The sequence below is a fragment of the Larimichthys crocea genome, chromosome X, assembly GCF_000972845.2.
Source record: "Larimichthys crocea isolate SSNF chromosome X, L_crocea_2.0, whole genome shotgun sequence".
Classification (NCBI taxonomy): Eukaryota; Metazoa; Chordata; class Actinopteri; family Sciaenidae; genus Larimichthys; species Larimichthys crocea.
In genome coordinates, this window is record NC_040020.1 from 21,763,234 (window position 1) to 21,789,315 (window position 26,082).

At 39.1% G+C, this 26,082-nt stretch overlaps 2 protein-coding genes across 4 annotated transcripts in view; one reads left to right on the forward strand and one right to left on the reverse strand.

Annotated features, from left to right (window-relative positions):
- Positions 1-2,993: 2,993 nt before the first annotated feature.
- tmtc3 (transmembrane O-mannosyltransferase targeting cadherins 3) lies at positions 2,994-26,071 on the reverse strand. Of its 2 annotated transcripts, XM_019254612.2 has the most exons (15): positions 25,947-26,071; positions 25,147-25,360; positions 24,841-25,059; positions 22,026-22,125; positions 19,762-19,877; positions 19,412-19,584; positions 16,297-16,549; positions 12,871-13,019; positions 12,459-12,579; positions 12,147-12,258; positions 9,662-9,765; positions 8,638-8,807; positions 7,194-7,420; positions 5,127-5,900; positions 2,994-4,615 (listed from the first exon to the last, which is right to left on the reverse strand). In XM_019254612.2, the coding sequence occupies exons 2-15, from the start codon at positions 25,333-25,335 to the stop codon at positions 4,611-4,613; spliced, it is 2,712 nt and encodes a 903-aa protein (XP_019110157.1). In that variant the 5' UTR covers positions 25,336-25,360; positions 25,947-26,071; the 3' UTR covers positions 2,994-4,610. The 2 variants fall into 2 exon arrangements, with proteins under 2 accessions (XP_019110157.1, XP_019110156.1); XM_019254611.2 differs by having other exon boundaries at positions 2,994-5,900.
- Positions 25,953-26,082, forward strand: part of cep290 (centrosomal protein 290) — a 33,157-nt gene continuing 33,027 nt past the window's right edge. The window contains exon 1 of one of the 2 annotated variants that reach the window (XM_027283653.1): positions 25,953-26,082. In XM_027283653.1, the coding sequence (XP_027139454.1) occupies positions 25,981-26,082 (102 nt within the window). In that variant the 5' untranslated portion in view covers positions 25,953-25,980. The other variant, XM_027283651.1, reaches the window with a different exon arrangement.

Here is a 26,082-nt window from a genome sequence, read left to right on the forward strand (position 1 = left end):
AATAGATACTGTGTATTTCAAACTTTCCTGTAAACCATTCCATTTCATATTCATATCCTCACATGTTCATGCCTGAGGGCTGCAAGGCGCAACTGCTGATTTATGTCAGTTGCGCTTCATCAAGGGTGCTCAGAAAGTCGGAGGATATTTAAGCTTCAGACATCTGAGTGAGTCATTAGCAATCCAAACTCTTTAAGCTCTTGTTAAGTGATGGACAGAGCCCCTTCAGCAGTGTGTGTCTCAACAGAGCCACATACTGCATGTTTACATTCCTAAAATTAAGATGGAAATACAAGGAAACGGTGAACCATCAGAAGTCAATCATTCAATCTCTAAATACTGACTGTAGGTGGAGCTTTTTTTCATGCTTTTAATGTGTTTATAGCAGCTAGACCTGCTTAACAATCAGCCTCAATGTAAATCTTACTTTCTACAACAGTGTGCAACATTGCATGGAATCCACATAATCACTGACAGCTTGATAGTTACGCTCTGCTCCTGTCAGGAAGACAGGACGCTGGCTCGCTTCGTAGCGTTGGCCTCTCCCTTTGATTTCCTGCGATGCTTCACTCCCACACTGTTCAAGTGTAATTAGCAGCAATTTAACGACGTTGACACTGCATTCTTGTTGGCTGCTTCATCTTTAATCACACAGGGGGTTGCCTCGTCACAAACCATTGACTGCTGCAAATCAATACATGTCAGTACACGGAACACAGGAAATGAAGGTGTGACTTTATTTGTTTTCAATCGTTTTGTTATACAGTAGATACCTGTTAATTTGTCTACTTAAGATAGACACTTAAAACCGTAGATTATTTTTCTTATATTATATTGCAGATTATTTTTGGCTTTATCCGTCCACATTTTGAGACACACATCTCTGAGATCCCAATAAAATGGAAGGTTTTAAAATGACATAACAAAAAGAAGTCTTTTCAGACTTCCATAGTGTCCTTTTTATACTAATAATAACCCACACACCTTACTGTAAACAGCTTAAGCAATCACCTTCTACTGAAAGTTTAGACCCTTACATTATGAGTGATGATAATGGAAACACATGTTGCCGTTACATTTTTAAAGGTGAGACCGCAAGTACACCAATATTTTTTCAATGTATAGAGTCTTCAGATTTTTCTTTAGTCTTTATCTTTATACTCAGATTGCAATTGTTGTAACTGTTGTTGGACAATTTACATAAAGTTGAAAGCATAACATAGTAATAGATACTAACTGTTAAGCTTTACAGGTCAAGATGGCTGCAGATGGAAAAAGTAAACCAGCCACAGCGTTTTTACCAGCCAGCAACATCGAAACAATCTGTGCAGTGCAGAAAGGCAGAGTAACTGTGGCAGACTATATTCTTACATTAGACTTTTGGGGGGAGTGCTCCGATATGTAAATAAACTAAAATGCCCATCCTAGTTGTGAGCACCATAAACTAAATTCATCTTTTGATGTGTTGGAGTGGAAGCAGAAGTCTCAGAGACTCAAAATCGGTATGATCTTTCTGGAATTTAGTTGCACAGACTTAATTTCCTGATCACAGAGCAATACCTCTGCAGCACATCGTGGTGAACACACTGCTCCGAACAAGTACATTTCCTCACAGACACCACAGCAGTGCAGGACGTCAAATCATGTCACAGGACAGATTGTTGCTTTAGATGCAGTGTATTTGCAAATGAAATTAGATTGAAAATGTAATTGGTCAGAGAGACTAATAGCAGCATACTTTTAGAACATTGGATTTCAATTTGGAACTCAATTTGGGATTTCAAATTGGATTGGCTCAGGGCTTGACATCCTGTGAGGGCAGCACAATGTGCTTCTAGTTTGAAATGCACAGCAGAGGTTCTTGAAAGCATGCATTACACTTTTTTTCCCTTTAAACTTGTGTTTGCATTTTCATATTGACTTTAATTTATAAGGAATTACATGGATTTGCCCCAGACTGCCTCTCAGAAAAGCTTGTGGTTAATGAATCATGAAGGCCTTTTTAATGTCCTCTGGGTCTCTTTTAGCTGTTCCACAAAGCAGAACACAAACATTTGGTATTGCTGTTCTCAGCCATTAAGCTCCAAGCAGCCTTCTAGAGCAAACTTGTTATACCACGTATCACCTCAGAAAAAAATCCTCTCTCCAAGTACCATCATTGTGACAGCGCAAGTCGACTCCGATCAGCTACACAGTCACAGTTCACACAGGAGGCAGGTGTATGGCTAAAAAGAGGATTTATTTTTGACTGTTGAGAGTTTTTGTACCATTCATTTCACCTCTGCTTACAATGTCATGACATTTGAACTAATCGTGGATGCGTGTGCATATACGTATCAGGAAGATATTTCAGGAAATTAAAAAAATAATATTTTAAATTACATTTGAGCGTTCCCTCTATTTTATTTCATTCTGAATGTTGTCAATGATTTGATATGTTTAAAAATGATTTTATTTCATTTAAAAAAAGAATTTCAGCGATTTCTTCAAGTACCACCAGTGGTACTGGTACCACAGTTTGAGAACCGGTGTGCTAGAGGATCTGAACATAGATTCAAAGCTATTTGTTTAACTATTATCAATTTAATTCTTTATTGATGAAGCTATTTATTTTATATATCCTGTTTCATCAACTCTTTACTACTGATCATTCTTTATTTTGTTTTATTTTATTAACAGTTTTTACAATTGATTGTGTAGTACAGTGCAGTATCCTATAATATTTATCTTTTAGGATGTGAATGACTTATTGATTTATTGTTTTTATGTGCATTAAAAATCCTTTACACATATTCCACAGGTATATAATGTGACAAATAAAAGACATACAACAAAAATGTTGAGTCTGGGGGTAGAAATACCCCCGTTATAACCCCCCCCCACTGCACTACAGTATCTGATGCACATCACCAGCATGTACACTCCTGCAGCAGACCAACCGCAACACTGCAGGTTTAAGTCTGACTGTGAACAGACACAGTCGAACAAAAGCGTTTGAGTTTTCATAATCTCACTTTATTTAATAACCTTGACCCCAACCACCAAGGGTTATTGCATAAAAAAGAATCGTACAAAAAAAATGCTTCCTCAGTCAAAGCTGTACCTATATTTTGGGGGCAGACATTTGATATTTCATACATGTGTTTAACACTGACACAGGCTCCGTTGACACGTTTTAGAAGTGACAGTACACCAACTGAAGATAAAATAAAACAAAATAATGCACCATAAATTTAAAGCATACTGTCAGTGGTAAACTAAAACATCTACAGCATTTGCAGTGCATAGAAAAATAAATAACACTGGATACACGTACACTGTAAATATTATGTACATAAAGTTTCAGGGATAAACAAGGTCAATGCATAGCAAGGCTCCTTAGTACCACCACAGTGCTCCCAACTTACAGTAATCAGTCTCCCTCCACTATCAACAATTGCACTGAGCAGAGTTGTCGCGCTGAAACCAATTATTGCACAGTGAAGCGCAAAACAGGAACATGATGGGAGCTCTGAAGACATCGGCTCACGAAAGGAAGAATATTTCTAACAGATGTATTTCATTTGCTGTGTAACAAGCGTGATGAACTGAACACTGCTGACCTGCCCCATAGCTACAATCACAGGTCAGCTCGTGTTCACCTCCCCGCCCCCCCCCCATCTGAAGCCGTTAACCATTTGTGCAGTGACAAAGGTGTTTTGTGATGAGCACATATTGGCCTCTTGTTTCCTGAAGTTCTCTCAATCAGAGCAGAGGATTGTTTAAATCATCAGACCTTCTGGAAAACAGCCAGTCAGGCGCCGGGGTTCAGTATAGTAGTATAGTGACTGGAAGAGAAATTGCCCGAGGAAACAGGAGCAGGAGAGATTTTGTGCTTTCCTGAATTTTTTTTCAAGTTTTAATTTGCGAACTCACCCACAGCTCTTTAAGAGAGACTATTTATCAATTCAGCGATAACAGCTGAAATAGTCAGAGAAAGTGAATACAAAGGGCTACTACAAAAAAAACTTGAAAATGTGGAGCATCCCAATTATATTTTAGTGCCAGTACGTAACATAATCACTGTGGAGCAAGATGAAGGAAGTCTGTTTTTCTGGTAATGTGCTGTGAAAATTCCCCCTGTGAAATGGAAGGAACGTTGAAAAAAATGAAGAACACATGATGAAAGCCTGACGCTTGACGATGAGTGTGCGTCATCGTTGACCGCCACATAAAACGGGTGCTGCTAGGGTCAAAGCCATGTGTCCATGGTACGTTTAGCAAGAAAAGGCGGCGGAAACATTTCGCCTTTAATGTAGTGTCTGAGGGAGACAGGCGTGGAGATGTTTGAGGCTAATGTGACAAAGGGAATGAAATAACAGTCTCTAGATAGGATCACAATGAAATTTGGAGGTGAAGGCAGCTGTGAGTGCTGAGGCCGATGATGTAGTGGCAGGAAGTGCTGAGTGAGATCAATAAAGATTAGAAGATGGTTGCCGCGATGGTGTCGATGTAGAGTGGAGGGTTATTCTGCTCTCTGGGTTATTTTGAGGTGCAAACTCTGCAGATATCATCCTGCCTTGAGGAAATTCTGGGGAACGTGTCATTTCCTTTAATTGTCCGTGATACAATCATTCTGTTTTTAAAAACAATAACACACAAGTGAGTCACATCTTAGTGGCAAGAAAAAAAAAAGAAAAAAATCCAGTGATAAACAATGAAAATATTTAGAGCTACTGTAGATCTACGATATGTGAAGTCACATTCAGATGAAGCACACACATTGGCATCTACATCCGCCGTACAAGCTTTAAATAGAGTTTTCCCCAAACTGGCTTTGTGCTTATTGTTACATGAGCGGCAACAACATTTCCCTTCTTTACATGACTAGTGTCAGAAACAGCAGAGCGGCCTGCAAAACACGTGAATAAATCAAAGGGGTAAAATGACAATTGATTAAGAATACACGTCTAAGGGAAGGAGAAAATGCAGTCTTATCGTGGAGCATTAAAGAGCTCTATAAAAGTAGTCCAGCTATAAATTACAACAATGTCAATCGCCGCTTAATATGCGCTCAATCTCCTCTAGTCTCTTTAAGGCCGCTGCCCTTTTTTCCTCTATATCTTTAATCTCTTTAGTGGACTTACCCTTAGTCCGCTTGTTAGACTGGCTGCTGTCCAAAGACTCAGATTGGTCCACGCCTGCACCGCCGAGGCTTTCTGCAGAGGATTTCCGCACATTCTTCTCATCCCCAGCCCCCTTTCCAACAGCATCAGCACCCCTCCCTTCCTCCTCGCCCTCGGCAACCTCCACCTTAACTCTCTTCGGCTTTTCTTCCTTAGCAGCCATGGTGGCTCCCCCTGCTGAAGTGAGCGGTTGCCCCGCCGCACTCATGGCTGCTATTTTACCTCGCACGATGCTCAGGTGACGACGCACGTACTCCTCGTTTGGTGCCAGGGCCAGTGTTTCCTCCAAGCAGCGCTCGGCCCGCGGCAAGTCGCGCTCCTCGAAGTATACCACACACAGGTTGTGCTTGCCTTGCACATTGGTGGGGTCCATGTGCAAGATGCGCTCGAAGCACGCTTTGGCACCGCGCGTGTCCTTCTTGTGATTCATGAGGATGTCGCCCTTCAGGATCAGGCCCTTGATGTGCTCTGGGTGGTGGTGCAGCAGCTCGTCTAACACAGGCAGTGCGTCAATCTCGCGTTTGGACTGAGAGTAAAGCAGTGCCAGGTTAAACAGGGCACTGCGGAAGCCTGCCTGCAAACCAATGGCTTTACGCATCCACCGCTCAGCTGCCGCGTTTTCGTTGGCATCCATGGCCAACATGCCCAGGTTAAAGTAGCCGTTGGCATCTTCTGGCTCCTCCTCCACGTAGTTCAGGAAACGACGGTTGGCCTCTGGCCAGAACTTTGGCTCACCTGACACAGAAAACAGACACGATATGAGGTTTCATATATCTTCACAATCCATGCCTGATGATCTAAAATACAAAAAGCTGGTAGTCTGTACAAGAATGTGTAAATACAAAAGACATTCACAAGCACACATAGTCGCACTTCCTGGTAGGTGTTAAGGTCCTTGAAATAAAAAAAAACGTTCTGGAGAGTTTCTGTCTTTAGAAACATATCGAATCCGGTCTTCAGTTGATATTTAAACTACGAAAGTGGATCATTTCTGTAACAGCTAGAGGCGACTGGTGCGATTGAGAAAACTCAAGTAGTCAAAGTCAGAATGTGAGGAACGAGAAGAGAAGAATCTGCAGCATGCTTGGCGCTGTGACAACTTGCACACCTACGTGCCCCTGCCACCCGGAAAAAAATAAAGACTGTATGCAAATCACTTCTGAGGAAGCTTGCGTTTACTGTAATGGAGCGTGCAGTGCTACAGTATACTGTCAAGTAACCTGTCATCTGATTTGTCATGAGTATTAACAATGGATTATAGACAAAGAGTTACTGGAGAGCATCATACACATATCTATATCTCATGTGACAGTTTACTTGTTGGTTATACATACAATGCTATGTGTTATACCCATACAACCTCACACTGAGGATAGCGCTTACAAGTTAACTTAAGGTTACATGAGGGAAAAATGTCACCTCATGACTCACACCTCATGTGTTCAGAAGACTGAAGAGAATCATTTAAACAATGTGACACATCCGTAAAAACTTAATTACGTTCATATGCAGAACGGATGATGATACCTTTCAAAGGGCTGAATGGTCACAGAGTCATACGAAAGTGAAAACCTTAATGACACACCTCTTTATCTGTCCCCTTTTGTTTGAACAACGCTAGGTCATAGTCGTGTGAAATGTATAGGTAGTACAGAGTGCACGGATGATTGTGGTGAGATTGACAAAAGTAAAGAAACATGGGTGGAAAAGCAAACATAAACAAGCCTAAACCTCCAGTCAAACCTGCTGTAAATGGAACTGCTAAAGAAATGTGTTTATTGCATGAAGCATGAAACTTGGCCGGTCATGTAGGGTTCATTGCGACATAAGGGCCAATCTTAAGACTGCGGCTACGCCCTAAAAGGTAATATCAGGTTATTTCCTTTTGTTCATGTGCAGTTTGCATGAAAGTAAAAGCCAAATAATGCTTTCCATTTGAAAATGGACTCGTCTGTTTACTCCATTTGGATACCTGGATTATGTTTCAACTATTGACTTCCTCATTGCAGAGCAGCAGACTTCACTCACCGGACTCCTGCATGAGAAGTGCTGAGTTGAAGAGTGCCAGCTTGTGGCGAGGGTTGAGCTCCAGAGCATGGTTGAAGTTTTTCAGGGCCTCTGTCGGGTCCTTCATTTCGATGTTGACAATGGCCAGGTTGTACCACAGGTCAGCGTTGGTGCGGTCAAGCTCCAAGGCTCGGAGGTAAGCATCCCGGGCTTCTGTGAGCTTGTTCATCTTTAGCAGGAGCTCCCCTCTGGACCAAGTCAAGAAATTCAAAAGCACATAAATAGAAATCATTATAGATCAATGTGATCATTATGTGTTGTACATGGAATTTAACAATGTGTATACGGTTTCCTGGGTTTTGGCTCTCTTTTTCTTGAAACTGTAAAGCTGTCGTAGTAAGTAGTAACAACACAAAATACCAAATAAAGGAGTAAGGATGGGAGTTGATAAGATTTTTACGATTACGATTCCATTATCGATTCTGTGCGCAAATAATTCTGCATGTTCGTCGTGTTCCCTCCCAATGCTGTTATCTCCACTTTGCAATGATTGCAAGTCGCCCTGTTGCCATCTGTTTTGGTAAAATGCAGCCAAACTTTGGAGCGTTTGTACCGAGTGGGTGACATTGTTTACTACTGATTGCACTGCACCTGCGAAACTTGCGTGAGCTACGTGACGTAATTCGTGCTTTCTGTAATTGATAAAAGAATTGTTAGATAAATTGCCAAACGATTCCATGGAATTGAAACACACAGAACCGGTTCTCAACAAGAAACGGTTCTCGATTCCCATCCCTATAAAGGAGCTGCAATAGTTACATTAAAACCTTCAATCCTGAAGTTCGTCTAACCAAGTACAGCAGAACAGGGAATAAAAATATCAAACAGCTCAAGAACTACTGGAAACAGAAGTTTGTATATGATATAAAGAACCTAACCTGACAAATACTCAACATTTCTTACTGTATTCATGTGTGACTCCTAAGGTGACTTTACATATTATATATTTCACAATATTGTTTTTTTACAATGTGGTTCTACTTCTGTACCCTGGTTTTTGCAGGTGAGCTGCTATTGTAAAGAACTTTTCTGACACTGAGTCACTCTTCTGTGTAACAAATTGTTAGTTACTATTATTTAAATACATGCAATACATTTGACCTATGGTATAGTCCAAAAAAAGATATGGCGGTGGTTAAGGAAAATATAAATGCCAGTTGTGAACAGTCAACTCAAATTACTGTTTAAATCGTATTCATTCATGGATTTAAAGAAACGATGAAGTGAGACAATCAATTTTAGAAAAAAAAAAAGGCCATTTAAAAGAAAAAAAAAAAAATCCCCCAGAAAATATAGTACAGACTTATCTGAAGTTATCGTATTCTTGTGTGGGCTACGTGTGGAAATAATGGAAGTTAATGAGTCAAGGGCTGAAATCTGATGGGTATAAAGTGAAAAATCTTGCCTGCTGATGTAGGCTTGTTTGAAGTCTGGTCTCATGCTGATTGCTTGTCGGTAGAGCTGATCGGCCTCCTCCAGCCTTGATTCGTTGGCCCGGATCAGATTGGCCAGGTTTATGTAAACGTTCAGATGGTTAGGGGCCACACGTGTCGCGTACTTCTTTCCGGGAATGACCTGAGGAGTTGTTGACAGGGAAGTCATTGGTGTCAGTGATTTGGAACTGTTTGAGAAATACAGTGACTTAAAAAACATGTTTGTTGACAATCTGCCTAATCACAGTATTGAAAACAGACTCAGTTTTTAGTTTTTATGAGGCGTTGACTCCATCTTAGCTTACAGACTAAAAAAGAAGACGATGTAAGAGAACAGTTAACCTGAGCATACATAATGTAATGTAGCCTACACAGAGTGGTAGAGGTGGAGAGAAACAATTTGTTCATGTGGGTGGTGGGTGGAAGCACTTGTGTGTTGAGAGAGAAAAATGCTATGTGGACGAAAAACCCTGAGGTTAAAAACTCAAAGAATTTAGTCAGAGCACTCACACGGCCAAGCACAAATGACTTTTTGAATTTATGATTTGTCATAATAAGCAAGGGACGAAACAGATGCTGTCTCTCTGAATCACACTTTTTTTCTTTTCTTAATTTTTAAATCAACATTTTTGATAAAGTCTTGGTTTTCTGGGGTGCTGCTGAAGCCCCTCATAATGGAGGAATACTACAGTTATTTCAATGGTAAAATCAGCTGAAACAGACAGTGTGTCTGCAGACATCTGCCGCATATTTTAGCAAAAAAGCCTAAAAATTTAATTTTTATTAAATCGACATCAGACAGCAAAGTGATATCCAGGCATTTTAAGGTGGTTGGGCCAAACACTCAAACGGTGGGTGTACATCAAAATAAGTCTGCATGGCATGGTTGTACTAATCACACACAAATATAATCGCACGCTGATCTTTTCTAACCCACAGACACACACACACACAGACACACACACGGTGAGCCCTTTATGTGACACGGTGGGATACCTGTGGCATCAGGGATTTGGCAACCAGGTAGGCATCTTCTGCCTCTTTGGACTTATTCAAGTTCTTGTACGTTCTTCCAACGTTCATGTGTGCGCCGATGTCATCTGCAGAAACATCGTATGGAGTGTAAGAAAGGCAACAGAAAACGCACTTCTCACACCGAATCTTTTTAAACTTATCTCTATCTAAGTTTCTCCAACTTTGCTTTGTTTCAACATCCCACAAATAAGCAAAAATAATGAGAAATAAAACAGTGTATTTAAGTTAAAAATGCAACTTTGTTTTGTGGAGCCTTAAAGATAAATCTTTCTGGGAACAAGTTAAAAAGAAAAAGAAAAAGTGAAGCGTTAAAATTCAAGACCAGCAGAACTGATGACTGATGATTAGCATAGCAGGAAATCCTCATCTCGTTAATATGTTTTTACATGGTTAATCTTGGGGAAACACTCTTGGGTGGTGAGCCCGTAAAAGTGCTTATGTATTCACTGACAACAGACTTCCTGAAAACTAAGCTGTGAAGCAAAACAGAAGTGTTGGGGGAGGCTTGGCCTATGCACTCTAACAGAGGAGAGAGGAACAGACTCTTCACTATGAGGGCAGATTTTAAAAGTATTTCAGGAAAGGTCGCCAAACTTCTTGAGTTACAACGTGTGTAGTGGATCTTTTCAAGGTCTAGACAGGACTTAGCGTCTCTTAACCACTGAGCATGGGTGGGTGGGGCAGCGTCCCTCCATCTTAGCAGTACTGCGCGCCTAGGCAAAAGAGATGTGAAGGACGTTGTGTGGCTTTTGTTTGGAGTTAGGCGCATTTCATCATCTCAAGGGGTGCCAAAAACGGTGACTAATGGGTCGGGCTCAAAATAAAAATGCTTGGCAAGTTTTGGAAGACGTCTCTCCCTAGTTTTCCTGGCCAGAACATGTCCAAAACATGTGAATCAAACCTCACCTCTCTGACATCTGTTACACAAGAGATTGACATCTGGGAAGATGTAAATTAATTTGACTTTGGACACGCCTTGTGCACCACCTTAAACTGTAACAGGCAGTGTTGTGCACAGATAGATGTTAACTTCACATTTTATATATTAAAATTAAATATAAATTTCATATAGGTTTGTCAGGTGCGATCAGTTATGGGTTCTTGGAAGTATAACTAATGAATTCATCAAGTAATAAGCCGGCCGTTAACACTGTGTAGAGAATATTTCCTTCAGTCACCCCTTTCATCACCTCTGATATCCGTGCAAAGGCAACTCATTCAGACTCTCTTTTACATGTTTGGTTGCACGTCTTTGTGCACAGTATGCATCTTATTTTTGGCACTTTTCCTGTCCATTTTCTTTTAGTTAAGTTGTGGTTTGTATGAAAACATGCAAATGGAAACTATTACTAATCCTTTTAACAACAATAATAATAACCACCATGAAACTGTTTCGGGAGTAAGAGCCACTTATTACCACAAGATTCACATGGGATCAAAGCCTTACTTGGCAGAGGGCAGAGGCGCTAACACATTTTTTAAGTTAATGTTGCAAGACAGAACATTGCAACATTGCACAGTTGGTATTATGCAACTAAAATTTCCCTTACTGTATTGATTTAACTAACTGAAGCTACAAACAAAGCAGGCAGTGACAAGTTGGCGTCTTTATACTTCCTCAAGTTGCTGTGAGAACTTGCAGAGAAATATGAGTAATCTCAGCACAGTAATTGCACTTCTAAGTGGACTCTACAGTAGTAGATAGCATAGCACAAACACAGGAAAGGTGGCATTGGCAAACAAGCAGACCCTGACAGATATGACTGGGAAGCACTTAAAAGTGGAAAACAACAGCAACAACAACAAAATTAAACATCAAGTGAAACCCAATAAGGAGTTTATAACAGGATTGTATCACCTGGTCTGCATGTACAGTACCAGTCAAAAGTTTGGGGACACCTTCTCATTCAAGATTCTTCTTTCTTGTATTATTTTCTACACTGAAGACATCGAAACTATACACATAGGGGATTATGTGGTAGACACAAAACATGTAAAAAAAGAAAAAAAATGTTTTATATTTTAGATTCTTCAAACTAGCCATCTTTTGCTGTGATAAAAACTTTGCACACTCTTGATATTCTCTCAGCAAGTAGTGACCAGGTGTGTCTAGAATTATTGCATATTATTGCAAGAACCACTCAACTAATAAAGAGAACTGTCATTACTTGAAGATGCAAAGTTGAGACAATCTAGAAAATATCATGTGGAAATGAATAAAAATAAAATAAAATAATTGAATGACAAGGTGTGTCCAAACTTTTGACTGTTGCTGTATATCAAGAACTGGTTGAGCGGCTGTCACAGAGTGTGACAGCCAACTGTGGAAAAGAATTATCGTTAAGAAATTTGCAGAGCCTTGAAGTGTATTTTATGTGCAATATCATCATGTCATTCACGGATGTCAAAATACTGAATTTATGAATGTGTGAGTTATGGTTCTTACCTGGCTGGACACGAGTGGCCTGGAGGAAGTACTGCAGTGCCTTTGCATAATTGTTTTGGTTCTCTAGAGCGTGGCCAACATTGTTCCACAACTTGGCATTATTCTTGTTGACCTGAAGTGAGAGAGACAATTTATCAGGAAACATGTGTAAAAGACTGATCTTTCATTATTATCAATAAATGTTGACAGTCATGAGTTTATTCAAGCGTGTTATCATGAAAACTCTTCTGATATTTGAAAAACAGCCAGGATACACTGGCAAGAAGGGCAAAAATACATTGGCAACACTAGTTAATAGGCTCTATGGCTTACCTTCAGGGCAGAAGTGAACAGAGTGTATTCTGACTCCCAGTCCCAATTCCTTTTGAAGGTTTTCACTGCATGTGTAGTTAAAAGCACCCCGATTATCAACCAGGAAATCTTTTTCAAGTGTCTACAAAAGACAGAAAGTGTTTCAAATTATATTGATTTGGTAATACAGTAAACTATATACTTCCTCACATTTAAAATGTCAGTAAAAAGAGTTATTTTGCAAAATAAAGGGCAGAATTGTTGTAACTCGTACAGTTACCTCTTGTGAAAAAATAATAATAGAAATTGTGCAGCTCAGTTATTCCCAAATCCCTGAGGCCAAGGGGTCTGACTTTGTTTGGCCTTGGATAATAGACAAGTAATAGGTTCATTACATTCAAGGCAGTGACCATCATTTTGGAGAAACACTCACCCTTTATGTGAGACAATCTTGAATCCATGTGCAATGAGAACACAAAAGCCCATGCTTGGTACGTAAAGTACCCTCTCTGCCACAACAAAACCCACAGGGAAGAAGAGGTTGGACGCAGGAATAAAAGGCAGGACGATCAAAGACAGGGCCTGAAGGAGGAAGATTAATAAAATTACTTTGGCCCATATGAGACATTATGTTTGAATGCACTTTTAACTACATAGTAAAGTTCAGAGTTCATACTTAAAACCTGTGAAACAAACATGCAGACAATAATGAAACGACTACACTGAGAATAAAATGATTAGTCAATCAACGGAAAATTAATTGAGGTCATTTCTCTTATAAAAACACTTTAAATACATTGTTCTTTGTCATAAGTTTTATTCCAATAAATGTTAGAGTGTATATGCAAAATCAGCAGATGTTGTCTCACCGATAAATTCTTATGAGAAGGAGCAGGTGTGAAATGAACTGATGCAAAGATCCCCCTGCATTGGCTGGAGCCTGAGGGTTTGTTTGTTTTTATATTAAGCTTCAGTGCAATGAAAAGAAATGACAATAAATGCTTCTATGGAGGAATCCACTTTATATACAGGTTACTGGGAAAAAAGGAATGACCTGTTTTCTCATTACTTAGATTATTACTTCTAAAAATAAATAAATAAATAAATAAATAAATAAATAATAAATATAAATATATATATATATATATATATATATATAATATATATATAATTACATATATACATACATACATACATACACATACACACATATATATATATATTATTTATATATTATATATATATATATATATATATATATATATATATATATATATATATATATATATATATATAATATATATATAATATATATATATTATACATACATACATACATATATACATACATACATTTGTGGTGTTATCTTGTCTATCCACCAGGATGACTTCAGCAGAATGTGAGACTGACTCAGGCACTTCTGATGTACTTTGAGAGTGTCTCTAATTCTTCTTGGCCAAGCGTCAATAAATAATACAGCATAAGACATCAGAGGCTCCTGAACACTTTCTTCCCTCCTCACCTCACCATTGACCTTTGACTTCAATTTCTCCACAACAGTAGAGGCATCAGTAATAAATTGTTTCAAAACCAAAAACTCCTTGTAGTAGATTTAAGTCCTTATAAATGTCAGATCAAATACCCTGATAGAGTCAATCTTTAAGCATCAATTATCATGAGGTTTAAAAATCTTGAGTGTAGTTAAGATGTAGTGTAGAGACTTTAGGCCGAACAGACACATTCATAAACTATGCAGTGAAATTGGTAACAAATTACTTAAGTGAAGTTTTTATTATAATTTTTTTTCCCCATAAAACATCTGTTCTTCTGGACTGACTTAAGTATAAAGATGAAGGGTTCTATAGAAATGATTGAGTACTTCCTACCAACATAAAATGCCACATCATGCCTTAGAGGAATGTCTGACAAAATACAGCAGAGTATAAGCCAAGATGGCGTGTTTTTCATAAGTAGTTTTCACAAACTGTCTGTCGAGTAAACCAAGTGTCAAGTAGTCAATCGACAGGAAGTTAATTGGCAACAATTGCAAAATAAAATTTTTCATCTAGAGCAGTGGTTCTTAACCTGGATTCGATCGAAACCTAGGGGTTCGGTGAGTCAGTCTCGGGTTCGGTGGAGCCTCCGCCCTGGAATTTTTTATACCATTTGTTACAACATATCTTTGTGAGCAATCGTTTTCGAGGATGCTGGACATAAAAACTAAGAAAAGATTCTCTAGATTCTAGAGAATATTTTTAGAAAAAAAAAAAGAGTCAAGAATTCACAGCTTCCAGCTTTTTAATGTGACCATTTGTTGGTTTTCTTAGTTTTCTGTGACAATAAATGGAATTTTGATTTAAAAAAGGGTGAATAAAAAAGCAATACTCATGTCAGTTTACAGTCTGAGATTTTGCAGACTAAACAATAAAATGATTAATCAAGGAAACAATCAGCAGATGACCTGCCAATTTGTTAGTTGTAGCCCCAGAATGCAGCCAGCAGCCACCGGAGGTAGGAAAAGCCACTTTAGAGCCCCACTCAGTGGTCAACTGTTTTCTAAAACCCTTTAATGCGTCTCACACTCCATGTGAGACAGCTGGCAGCCTTACAAAGAAGCTAAGTAGGCTGATATGGTCTGATATAGTTATGCAACATATTCCAAAATTCTCTTAGCAAACCAGAGTAAACACTGGTTATAACACAAAGGTCATAATTCGTTTATTTTGTGTTGATTCGTGGTCCCCTTTTCTAAACTGAAGCTAAGAGTAATGCTTTGAGGAAGTTTACTGACCTTTAAGTACGAAAGCCTTGGGCCTGTTGCACAACAGATGCTAATTTGTTTCTGTGTGCTACAATGAACAATCACCACTCATTCATTCCTTTAAAGCTTAAGTAAGAGCTTATGTTTTATCTCTATTTATTTGTGCTGGCTGATAATATCTTATTTTGTTTTTTAATGATAAAGCTGGTAAGAAAGTTCTGCTATCCTGATTTTGTCCCAATGATTCAACAATGGTATGTAGCATGGCACATGTCACAAGCAATATGTTATCAATAAAAAACAACAATGGTTGGAACCTAAACAATGTTACGATAATAAAATTAGCTTCTATGACCTCAGTCAGCTTTAGCCTGAGCTAAGTTGCTCTGATCCAATATCCGATTGAGTAGGATAAAGAAGCACAATCTGCAGTTTCTATAAAACAATGGATGAAGCTGGCAAATGCAGGAAACCACTCCAACTGATCCAAGTGTTCTTATATAGCAACACCAAAGGGGTTCTTTCATTTCAGAACCATTTATATCCAATGCAATTATTCAACTTGATGTGAGTGGTCTGAAATGATTATGACCACGTTGTAATCGAGGGAAAAAATATGTCAAAGTTCCAGAGGGTGATGAAAAAGATTGCAAACCCTTCACAAGAAGGAAAAGTATGTACTTTGACAAAAGAGAGACTGATTAAAATATGTGTCAGTAAGTTTTTGTTTAGACATATATAAGTCGTAAAAATCTCACTTTTTTATGGATTATGCTTTGCAGCCTTGACACGACTAGTTTTGCGTAGCAATACTGCTTTTCCATCTTGAGTTGGGTGTAAAGGCAGCTAGAGTTATGTTGTACTTCCTTTATCCAACATGCGTCATGTGTGGCTATGTGTCACTCCATTGTTTTGTTCATTGTTGTCTTCCCATAACATCCTATGACAGGACTTGCCACTTTCCTTTGACATCAACAAGAACTCACTCTGTGTCAGAACTTTAGCACACACCAATGCAGTAGTCCTACCTCTGAACCGTGTTACCAATATATAAATTGTGACCATCAATTATATCAATCTAACCAAACTTCCTCTCACCATGATGACAGTCTTGGCAGAGCTGTGTCTGTAGCGCAGGCTGTGGTAAGCTAGCAGGCCCAGAAAAGTGTAGAACAACAGGGTGGCCATGTTACGAAGGTCCAGGAGTGACTCCACCAGAGGGATGGTGCCCATAGTCCAGTCGCAGCAGAGCTCAGAGGGATTCAGCAGAAGCCATGCATTCACAGGAAGAAGGTAGTTGAATGTCAGTTGTCTAGTGGGGGTAGGGCTGACTGCTGCCGGGTTATCAAATCTACAAGAGAGGATGTGGAGAAGAAAAGTTAATCTGAGCAATAAAGCATGGTACAGGAGAGGGTAAAAAAGATGTGAAATATAGTATACTGGCATTACCATAATCCTTATTGTGATTACCTTTTTGACAGAATATTGTTGTATTTTTGGATGCAGCTTTGAATTTCAGATTATTCTTTTATTTAAATCATGTAGAAAAAAAGCATGGAAGCAGTTGAGTACAAACATGCACAGAAATGATGCAGCCTCTCTCCTTTTTTCTACATACTTCAACTGACCAAATTAACTACAACCCAAAGGTTCCCTTAAACATATGACAATATATGAAAGGAAACACACTTCTCTGATTAAATTTGGTCAGTCATGGGTATAGGTTTGAAGAAGTCCAGACACTGCGCTCTCAAAAGAGGAAGTCAGAATATAGTGACGCATCCCTACAAAACATTATTATTATTATTTTTTTTTTTTTTATGTTTTAACCTTTCTAAGCCTTTAATACAATCATGAGCAGGCAATTCTCAAAGCCATTCAGAAAAAATATGAGACTATGCCTGTGGCATGGTCAAAAATATCAGTTTCAAGAAGTCAAATATTTTGGCCTTACAAATCAGTGCAACCTAACAAATGAACCGATAGACTACGGTATCAGGCTAGTGGAATGTGTTGCAGAGTTAGAGTAACAAGAGACAAGGAACAGTAATGATATTTGACAAAGACACAGGTCAACAATATATAAAATACAGTACCTCAGAATTTATGTATTCAGTGATAATCTTTATAAGCCGTTTTTTTTTTTATCTCAAAAAGAGCAGTATATGTTAGGTTCCAGTTTTTGTAAAGGTAGCAGTATCAGATCTTATCTACTACATGTATATCTGCAGTTCTATGAAAAAAAAACAGCCACTACCTATACCTACATCTGTCTATATATACACTATAGCCATCTGTCCAGATCAATATCTCAATATCTCAGAAATCAGGAGGGGAACAGTGAGGAAGAATATACAAATATATAGCGAATATTCCATTTACGGATGTTCACGTTCAGATTAAAGCAACTACCCACTAACCAATCGATTGACATTACCATCCTTTGAAAGATTATTTAGAATACAACCATAGTTAATCAAGCTATTTTCAATTACTATGGACATTGTTTGATCTGAGAAAATCTTAATTAAAAAAAGCACTCTACACAATAAATGTTTTGTCTATACAGTTGCCAAAAGCACATCTAGATCCTTAACTCACAATCTCTCTCAATGGTGTTTAGGGAATGCACCTCCACCTTGACTTTCCATTTACACTGATTAGGTGCAGCACGTAGTTCAAACTTGTTTTAGTTTCTGACAAAGAAGGCCACTTCTTTGGAAAACTGATCACACCCAGTGATAAGCTGATTATGCAGTAATGTTATGTCTCAAATGCAGGATTCCCTCAGACAATCCGGAGACATGTAGATTACTTCTGCAGGATTGGCACATCTAGGCTAACTGTCTGAAAGTCTGTGTGATATCCTAATCCAGACAATTAAAAAAAACAAAAAAAACCTCTAGATTCAACACATAATTGAAAAAAATTATTGGATAACATTACACCTTTGGTGTTGTGTTCAGGTTGTGGGTTTGTTGCATTTTACTTTATTCATTTTAGTTTAACTGAGTAAAAACTGGCTCAGTGTTTGGCTGCCACCATGGCATAGTTTGACTTGTTACAGTGTTGTTTGTGTTGTGAGGGACCCCATAGAAATGAGAGCATATATCTCTAGTTGTTTATCCAGAGATTAGAACATTTCCTGGCACAGAAATAGAATGGAGGTTCTTTAGTTAAAAGCTAAGAATAGATGGCAAATGATTGCATATCGTCTTTGACAATCATGCATTCACTTTCCGAAGACCTCTAAACGTGCTCTTCAGCATGAAACTATCCCGCATTTCAAGTTTTTTGAAGCGCACAAACAGCACAGATTATGTGACACACAGGGTCTGCATGGTGTGCGCTTTGCTTCGGAATAAGGGTTGCATTGAGCTCCAGGCTAAGTACAGCAGGTATGCGTTGTGAGTGAGAAGAGATTCTGCGCCTTTCCACAGGCTCTTTGCACCTCTTATATTTCTCTGCAGTCATATCAAGCTCACTGCATGACTATCATCATAAATATCACATAAATGCATGCATATCACACAGAATCATACAGTATTCGCCTCAGGTTTTTTTTTTCCTTTTTTAAAATTCTCTGCATGTAAGAGGATTACATGGAGTATTTTTAGTTGCTTTCAGGTTTTAACTCCTTTGAATTTCAAATAAATGGTTGCTTTCAACATTTGAGATCAAGGAGTCATACTGAAGAGTACAATGCAAATGTATGCATGCGTAACTCATATGCAGACTCGAGCCTGGTATTCACATTCATCAGCTGCAGGAAGTCAGAAGCCAAGAGAAGATTTTTCCACTTAAATCAAATAAATAAACATAACATGTCATACAGACATAAGGCATTATGTAAACATATTACATAATCTGAAATAAATAAAGAACCAGGCTAGTATAGGGTGTTTACATAATCCTGTAATCCATTTACATTTGAATCATGACTATATTCCATTATTCCAATATATTTAGTATATACAAATGCCTTTTCCTTATGTGCAGATAAGACACAGCAGCTGTAGAGCTAGACTTTTTAAAGCTGGCCCAACTCAAAGAAGCTGTGCAAAGCAAGAAAAGTGGATATGAAAGCACACTATTAGAACATTTGATTTGTAAAATCAAATCATGATACGCTAATAAAAACCTGTGTAGTCAAGGAACTGGGAGAAAGTATACAGCAGTATTTAGTTGCAGCTGATGGGATAATGCTGCCTACCTGGTAAAGACAGGAAGCTGGGACTGGATGACTTGGACCCTGACGATGACGAGCAGCAGGGTGCTGATGACGAGGACGATGAGCTTCAGCAGAGTTTGCAGGACTGCGTAAGGGAAACCGTCTTTACCCTGCAGGACTTGCCGCAGTGTGTCCAATAGCATGGGCAAGGTAAACTGAGAGAAGCAACAGGGAGGAAGGCTCAACTCAGCATTAATTAATTAACAATCATGCATTTTTATTTACATCTATTTATCTACACTATTCCATGCATGCCTAAGACTGTGTAGCAGTGATGATGTTGCATGCTTGACCAAAAGGAGCAAAGAGAGACCGCATTTCAGGAGCCTTACCCCTTGTGCAACGAACACTTCATGGACACAGCAGATGCCGACAACAGTGATTCCCTGCTCTTTACACAGTGTTGCTGCCGCCACTAGAACAACGGTCAGAGCAATGGGAGGCCAAACTAAGAAATGAAGACAGAATATACTTAAATAACAGACAACCATTTACAGTGGTTCATCCATTATACACAAAAATGGGCAAATTCTAGATAGTTCTAGACAGTTTCTTTTGATCCAAATGATACAACAAACTCTAATGCCTTCTATTACTTAAACGGAGGACCCATTTATCTTTTGCAGGCCTCAGTTCAGAAATTCCTCAACATGTATTTGGGAAATTTCAAATAATCAAACATTTGCACTGAGGTGGCCATCAGTCACCAGTTAAATACCACTTGAACGTTACTAGAGTGCGAAAAGCAAATGTGTGCGAAAAGCAAATGTGTGCGAGTGGGGGGGGGGGCATTAACTCCTGTGTTTGCTCTTGTTAACAGGATAGATGCCATTAATCATAGGACATTACAGGTGAATGGAAGATGTATGAATACATTTTCCATTAGTCCACCATTTGCAAGTTGTCCATCATACATTTACCTGAAATATCTCCACCGCAACACAATTATGGTCCTTGTTTAAATATGTATCCTCTGTTGATCAATCAAGGACAACTTTGTAAAGATTGTAAAGCCCTCCGAGGCAAATGTATTTTGTGACTTTGGGCTATACAAATAAAATTGATTTGATTTGATTTGATTTGAACTTTGGGACTTCACGAGAACTGTCTGAATTGACCATTCATTTTGGTCTCGGTGAGGCAAAAGCATCTCATTAAAGGAAAAACGGGTTGAATCCTCAGGTCTTTTGAAGATTCGGCCTCGGGAATTGGGACACAGCTTAAAAGAGCTGCCAGGTGTCTGACGAAACAGTATCGTCAGCTACTTGGCCGGCAAGTCCAACACAACAACCTGCACAAATACAAGCCCCGCCAAAGAATAAACAGAAAGTACCTTGCAGGTTTACAGGCTGAAACTAGAATCTTACAGATATCATACTCTACAGAAATACTGGTATTACTGGCCAAGTGTAGCTTCAAGTAGACATTGGTAACAGCATATATTTCAGCAACAGAAATGGCAGCATAAAGATATTGTACAGTCTGAGTTAATCTAGTAACTGTCCCCGCATCACCTAGTAAGTACCACAGAGCAACGGCAGGTGTAAAATGTGGAGCTTGGTACATCTTTTGGTCAAATTCTTTAAAAACCTATTTTAAAGCATCCTGATCCAAAATGTTTGTTAATATCGACTCAAATCTGTTTGGGGGGCATTATTATGCCTTAATTGGACAGCAGAGATCTGATATGAACTGAGGTGAAAATATGAAGAATTACATTGAGGAAGTTATTGTTATTTTAAGTTATTATTATTACAGTCCTCCACATTTTGAAGTGGGACTAAGTGTTGAGGTAAAAATGTTGGTGTTAAAACTATTGTGTTTTTCCATTTTTACTGGGATACAGTATATGCAGTATATGTGGAGGACAGAAGTATTTGTGGTGGGAGAGAGGATGTTTTTTTTTAAAATCTATTTCTTTTCTTATGTATCAGTTACGCTACATGGTGTATGATTACAAAATGGTTCTGGTGGTAGAACATCCTCAAAAATAGGGAGGTTTGGTAGAGTGTTCATTTATTAATGTTTAAACATACTGCTACTACTCCCCAGTATGAGAGAGGGCGTACCCATGAGAATGAGAGACAGACCGTGTGAGAATGGACAGAGGCTAAACTACTCCAAAACTCTCTGCTTTATCAGTTAAATGTATGAATTACACTGCAATCAGCAGTCAAGAAACATCAAGAAACAGGTTTGTTATTAAATTAAATAGGATATTCCGGGGAAGGAATACCTAAAACAAACAAATGACATGTCTGGATCTGAACTTCTGAACCCGGACTGTTTGACTCTGAATCAGGTGTTTGGCCCTAATCCCACAAACACAAAACACAAACATCGTCATTGACACAAATTATTGACTTTTTTCTTTTTTCTGCTTATAATTGAATAAGGAAGTCTGAAACGTTGCCCAAAGCCATCCAGTTCATTGAATCACTTGTGCCATGCAGTAACAAGTGAGAATTTTGGGTTTGCTGCCACCCACTTGAGTGTTTGCAATAATGTTTTAATGGAAGGCCTTGTGGAAAAAGCTGTCATAACATGAGCCCAGTACATCTTGAGACATAAATAGTCAAGAGACTGGCTGACTTACCAATGGTGTGGTCTGCACCTGTTGATTTTGTGTAGGCCAAGAAAGCAGCCAGGAGGAATATTGAAGAAAGAAGTTCAGCTCTGCCAACCACGCCTGTGACCTGATCATAAAAACATTAGTCAATACTGCAGCACATATACTGATTTATTTATCATTTTGTTTCATTTTCAAGTCTGATCAAAGTGCAGATAAAACTAAATTAATTAAAAAGTCAGTCAAAATATTGCATGCTTACTTAGACAAAGAGAAACATTCCTTTCCCGATTAGACATTATAAATGCCATGCTATTTTGCCACGGACTCTCAGATGTCAAATCTGTCAGAGCTTCCCACCAGCGCATGACCCTCCCTCCCCAGGGGTCAAAAACCACCACAAATAAATCCTCAGCCTGTGGTAAACTGTCAGTGACAGAGATGTAGTAGCAGATCTCACTATAATATATTGCTGATACACCTCAAGTTGAGAAATAAATAGAGTAACACTCTGTTTTTACCTCTTTGAGAACATTACAAACGTGTCTACAACTGGCAGTAATCAGAGTCCACATGTTTAAGCCTTTGAAGCCGGCTGTGAAAACACAGTCTATTCAGGTAAATCATCTGAGCAGATGGCAAGCAGACATACATCTCGCTAAAGCAGCCTCTCTAACAGCAACGTCTGTCATTTACATAAATGATGACTGCCCTCATGTGGAAGAAATAACATTCTCACTTCTACCATAACCAAAGACCTGAGTTCTTGGAAATAGACATACCCCAAAAGCACACATAAAGTCTCATAAAGCATACAAAACAATTCATAGAAAAATAGGTGAACAGGGGCCAATTTTCTACAAGGACACATGGTCAACATGTATGCCACTGGTACGATCAGTGTTTTACTTTGTTAAACATAAAGAACTGAAACTAGATTTAGACAGTCAATTATATGCATGACATCGGCTTCATCATTCCATTAAAGCTTCAAGAGAATGAATGAAAAGCTGACTACAGTTAGCTCAATTTAGCTCAATTGCACAGACTACAAATCCCATTTTCTATGTGCGTCTGCCTCTCTGTACATCATCGGGGCGCAACTTTTCAGTAAGCGCCTTCCCCGATTCCATTTTAGAGGCTTAAGATACTGTTGTTGACTACACTAAATAATTTGTATTTGAAGATACTTGGAGGTACTAAAAAAGGAAACTGAAGTCTCCATTCAAAAAGACAGATAACCAAAAAACACAGTGAGAAGACATGGGGACACACAAGGACTCTTTGTACGCACTTATCATGAAGGGACCTTCAGTGCTTGGAGCATAACTCAAAAACAAATGATCCGTTCAGAGAGAGATTCCAGACGGCGATAACATGAAGGGCATTCGCTAGACTAACTCTAAGGGCTCATTTGTGAGGCAAATTGTTTCCATTCAAGAAGTCTGAGAGACTCTGCATAGATTAGAGAACACCACGAGGAAGAGCAGTGCATGCTGTGTAACAGTAGCACTCCGACCCAAGAAGCAGAATGTTTCCTTTGTTTTTCTACTTTGGTGAGGGCCTGCCTGGTCATCAGTTCAGCTGTGTTGAATAGGATGAATTACAAGTCCTAATTGGGGAAGCGGCTTTTTGGACAGGCTCTATAGAAGACAACGAGATCAAGTTCAAATGATAAACAATCACCAGAGGTTTTTGGTTTCCGATCAAGTTGAGTAAACTGTGTGGTCCTGATAACATTCATGATAAACGGCTTTAACAACAAACTTTCAGTTTAAAAATGTAAATGAATAAAAAAATAACAATAATTAAATAACTTGTTTTAAAAGGTTTAGATGGAGGACAAGTCAGAAGAAGAGGACTGATAGTAATTGCTCTATAAACAGATGGAGTTTAAGTGACAGTAATCTAATCTTCTTATAAATGTATTAATACCATGCATGTAAACAGTCCACAGAGAAGGGAGGCAGCATCTTGAATAAGGTACGGCCATGCCCTGAAGCAGGATCTAACAATATGCTATGTGGAGAGTGTTTTTCACCTTCTGCTCACTGTCACATTATTTCTTTAAAAGAAAAAAACAAACACATGTGATTTAATATGTGACAAAAGCATGATTTTTTTATCTAGCTCTAATCGTGGGTAAATACGGAGAAACCATGCACCCAGATATGTAAGAGCATAAACACGGCCACCTGTTCAGGAGCGGAAAAACTGAGGCATTGACTGGCTGTGATGCCCCACCCAGCAGATGAAGCCCATGGGCATGTTGGAACAATGCTGATGAGCAGTGTCGTAAACAGCAGACAAGTTTTTTTTTTTTTACACCTTATTGTACATGTACTTTTTGAACCTTCATACTATGTTTGCTTTTTCTGTCAGCAGGAACAACACTGAGCTCTGACCTGGTGAACTGCCTCTCCTTTTTTTGTGTAATGTATTTGTGCACAGTCAGTACTGTTGCTTTAATCGCCAGTACTGTTGCTTTAATCGTCTTACATGAATGCACGCGAACAAGGATTGTCTTGGCATGTTGCCTGGTTTAAAGCATACCAACAATGTTTTTTCCCAAATATCTGCTCACGTAGAAGTTTGAAGTCAAACAGGAGAATGATGCACTGATCATTTTTGCTTAAGGATAAATGCTAAAGGTATTTCATATATAGAAGTCATAAAGATCACACACTAGTGGCAATACATCCCATTAAGAAAGCAATAATACTATTTCAATGGACCTTAAAGTCCAGTTGATCAGTTTAACTGAACAATGATCTCACACACATTATGTTCTGTCATAACATACATTACATAACTTGCCTTCACCCAGTAAATGTACACTTACAGCTTCAGTGTGGATGGGGTGCACAGCAAACAGCAACGCCGCCACCAAGCTGGAATTCTTGTCGAGGAAGAGCCGGCACACTCGCAGGAAAAGCACACACACTACAGCATGTAACACAACATTGAGCATATGGTAGGACGATGCGCTCAGCTCACTGAAGAGGTAGTTCAGTCGGAAGGTGAGTACAGTCAAGGGTCGGTAAGATTTATGGCTCCGCTCCTGTAGTTGGACATACATGATAGAAATGCTGTCAGATACAGATGACCGACTGAAAGACATAAAAGGCTGACATGGACCATGACTTACCTCAGCCATGGGCGTTCCCCAGAAGTCATTGAGGAATAGGTTACGAAGAGGGGTTGAGGGCCGTAGGTCCTTGTTGTCAAGGATTGCGGAGACATCATCAAACACAAAACCACATGACAGACTGTTCCAGTAACATCCCACCACCAGTCCAGTCAAGAGTAAAATCTCCTTCCATGACACGACAGCCATGGCTGATCAAAGCCGTCATTGATCACTGCACAGGAAAAAAACAAAGAGTTTGGACATACAACTAAATTTAGCTGACATGACCATGATGTGTAAAAAAGGCACCTTGTCAGGTAATTTCAAAGCAATCATTCAATACAGTGCAAGTATGTATGGTATCTCATACAGTTAGAGTAAGTTTTATTAAGCAGCTCTTTCTAAGTTTGCCTCCTTGTCTCACTCAGTTATAAAGACACCCTGCTTCATTCGTTGAAATGTGGGTTACTCTAGTCTAAGTGACCCTACAAATGGCTAACGTGCAGGGTGGGGATATCAAACCGGCACAGTGACAGCTGGCTGCAGGAAGAGGGTTAGCCTAACCCTCAACAGAGATATAAATCGTTTAATTACTATAAAAGGGCAGACGCTGCTAAAATGATCGACAATGCTCCTACGATATAAAAGCACAAAACCAAAAACCAGATGACTATTTCAGACTGGCTACTGCAACACAGCGTTAGCTAGCGCTGAAGCTAATTTAGCGGCTAACGCTAACCGGGTTGGTACCGGTTTTTAAAGCAAATGGGACGCACACGGACGTATTACGAGTTTTTTTATTTTTATTTCCCACCTACCGTGTCTATAACAGGGCAAACTGTTCCTGCAGAGATGATATTTAAAAAAAAATGGGAATGGTCACACAATTCAGAAAGCGGCATTCCACTTGTGGAAGCTAGCTTCAGCCGTGACAGGATCACTTCCGGTGCAAAG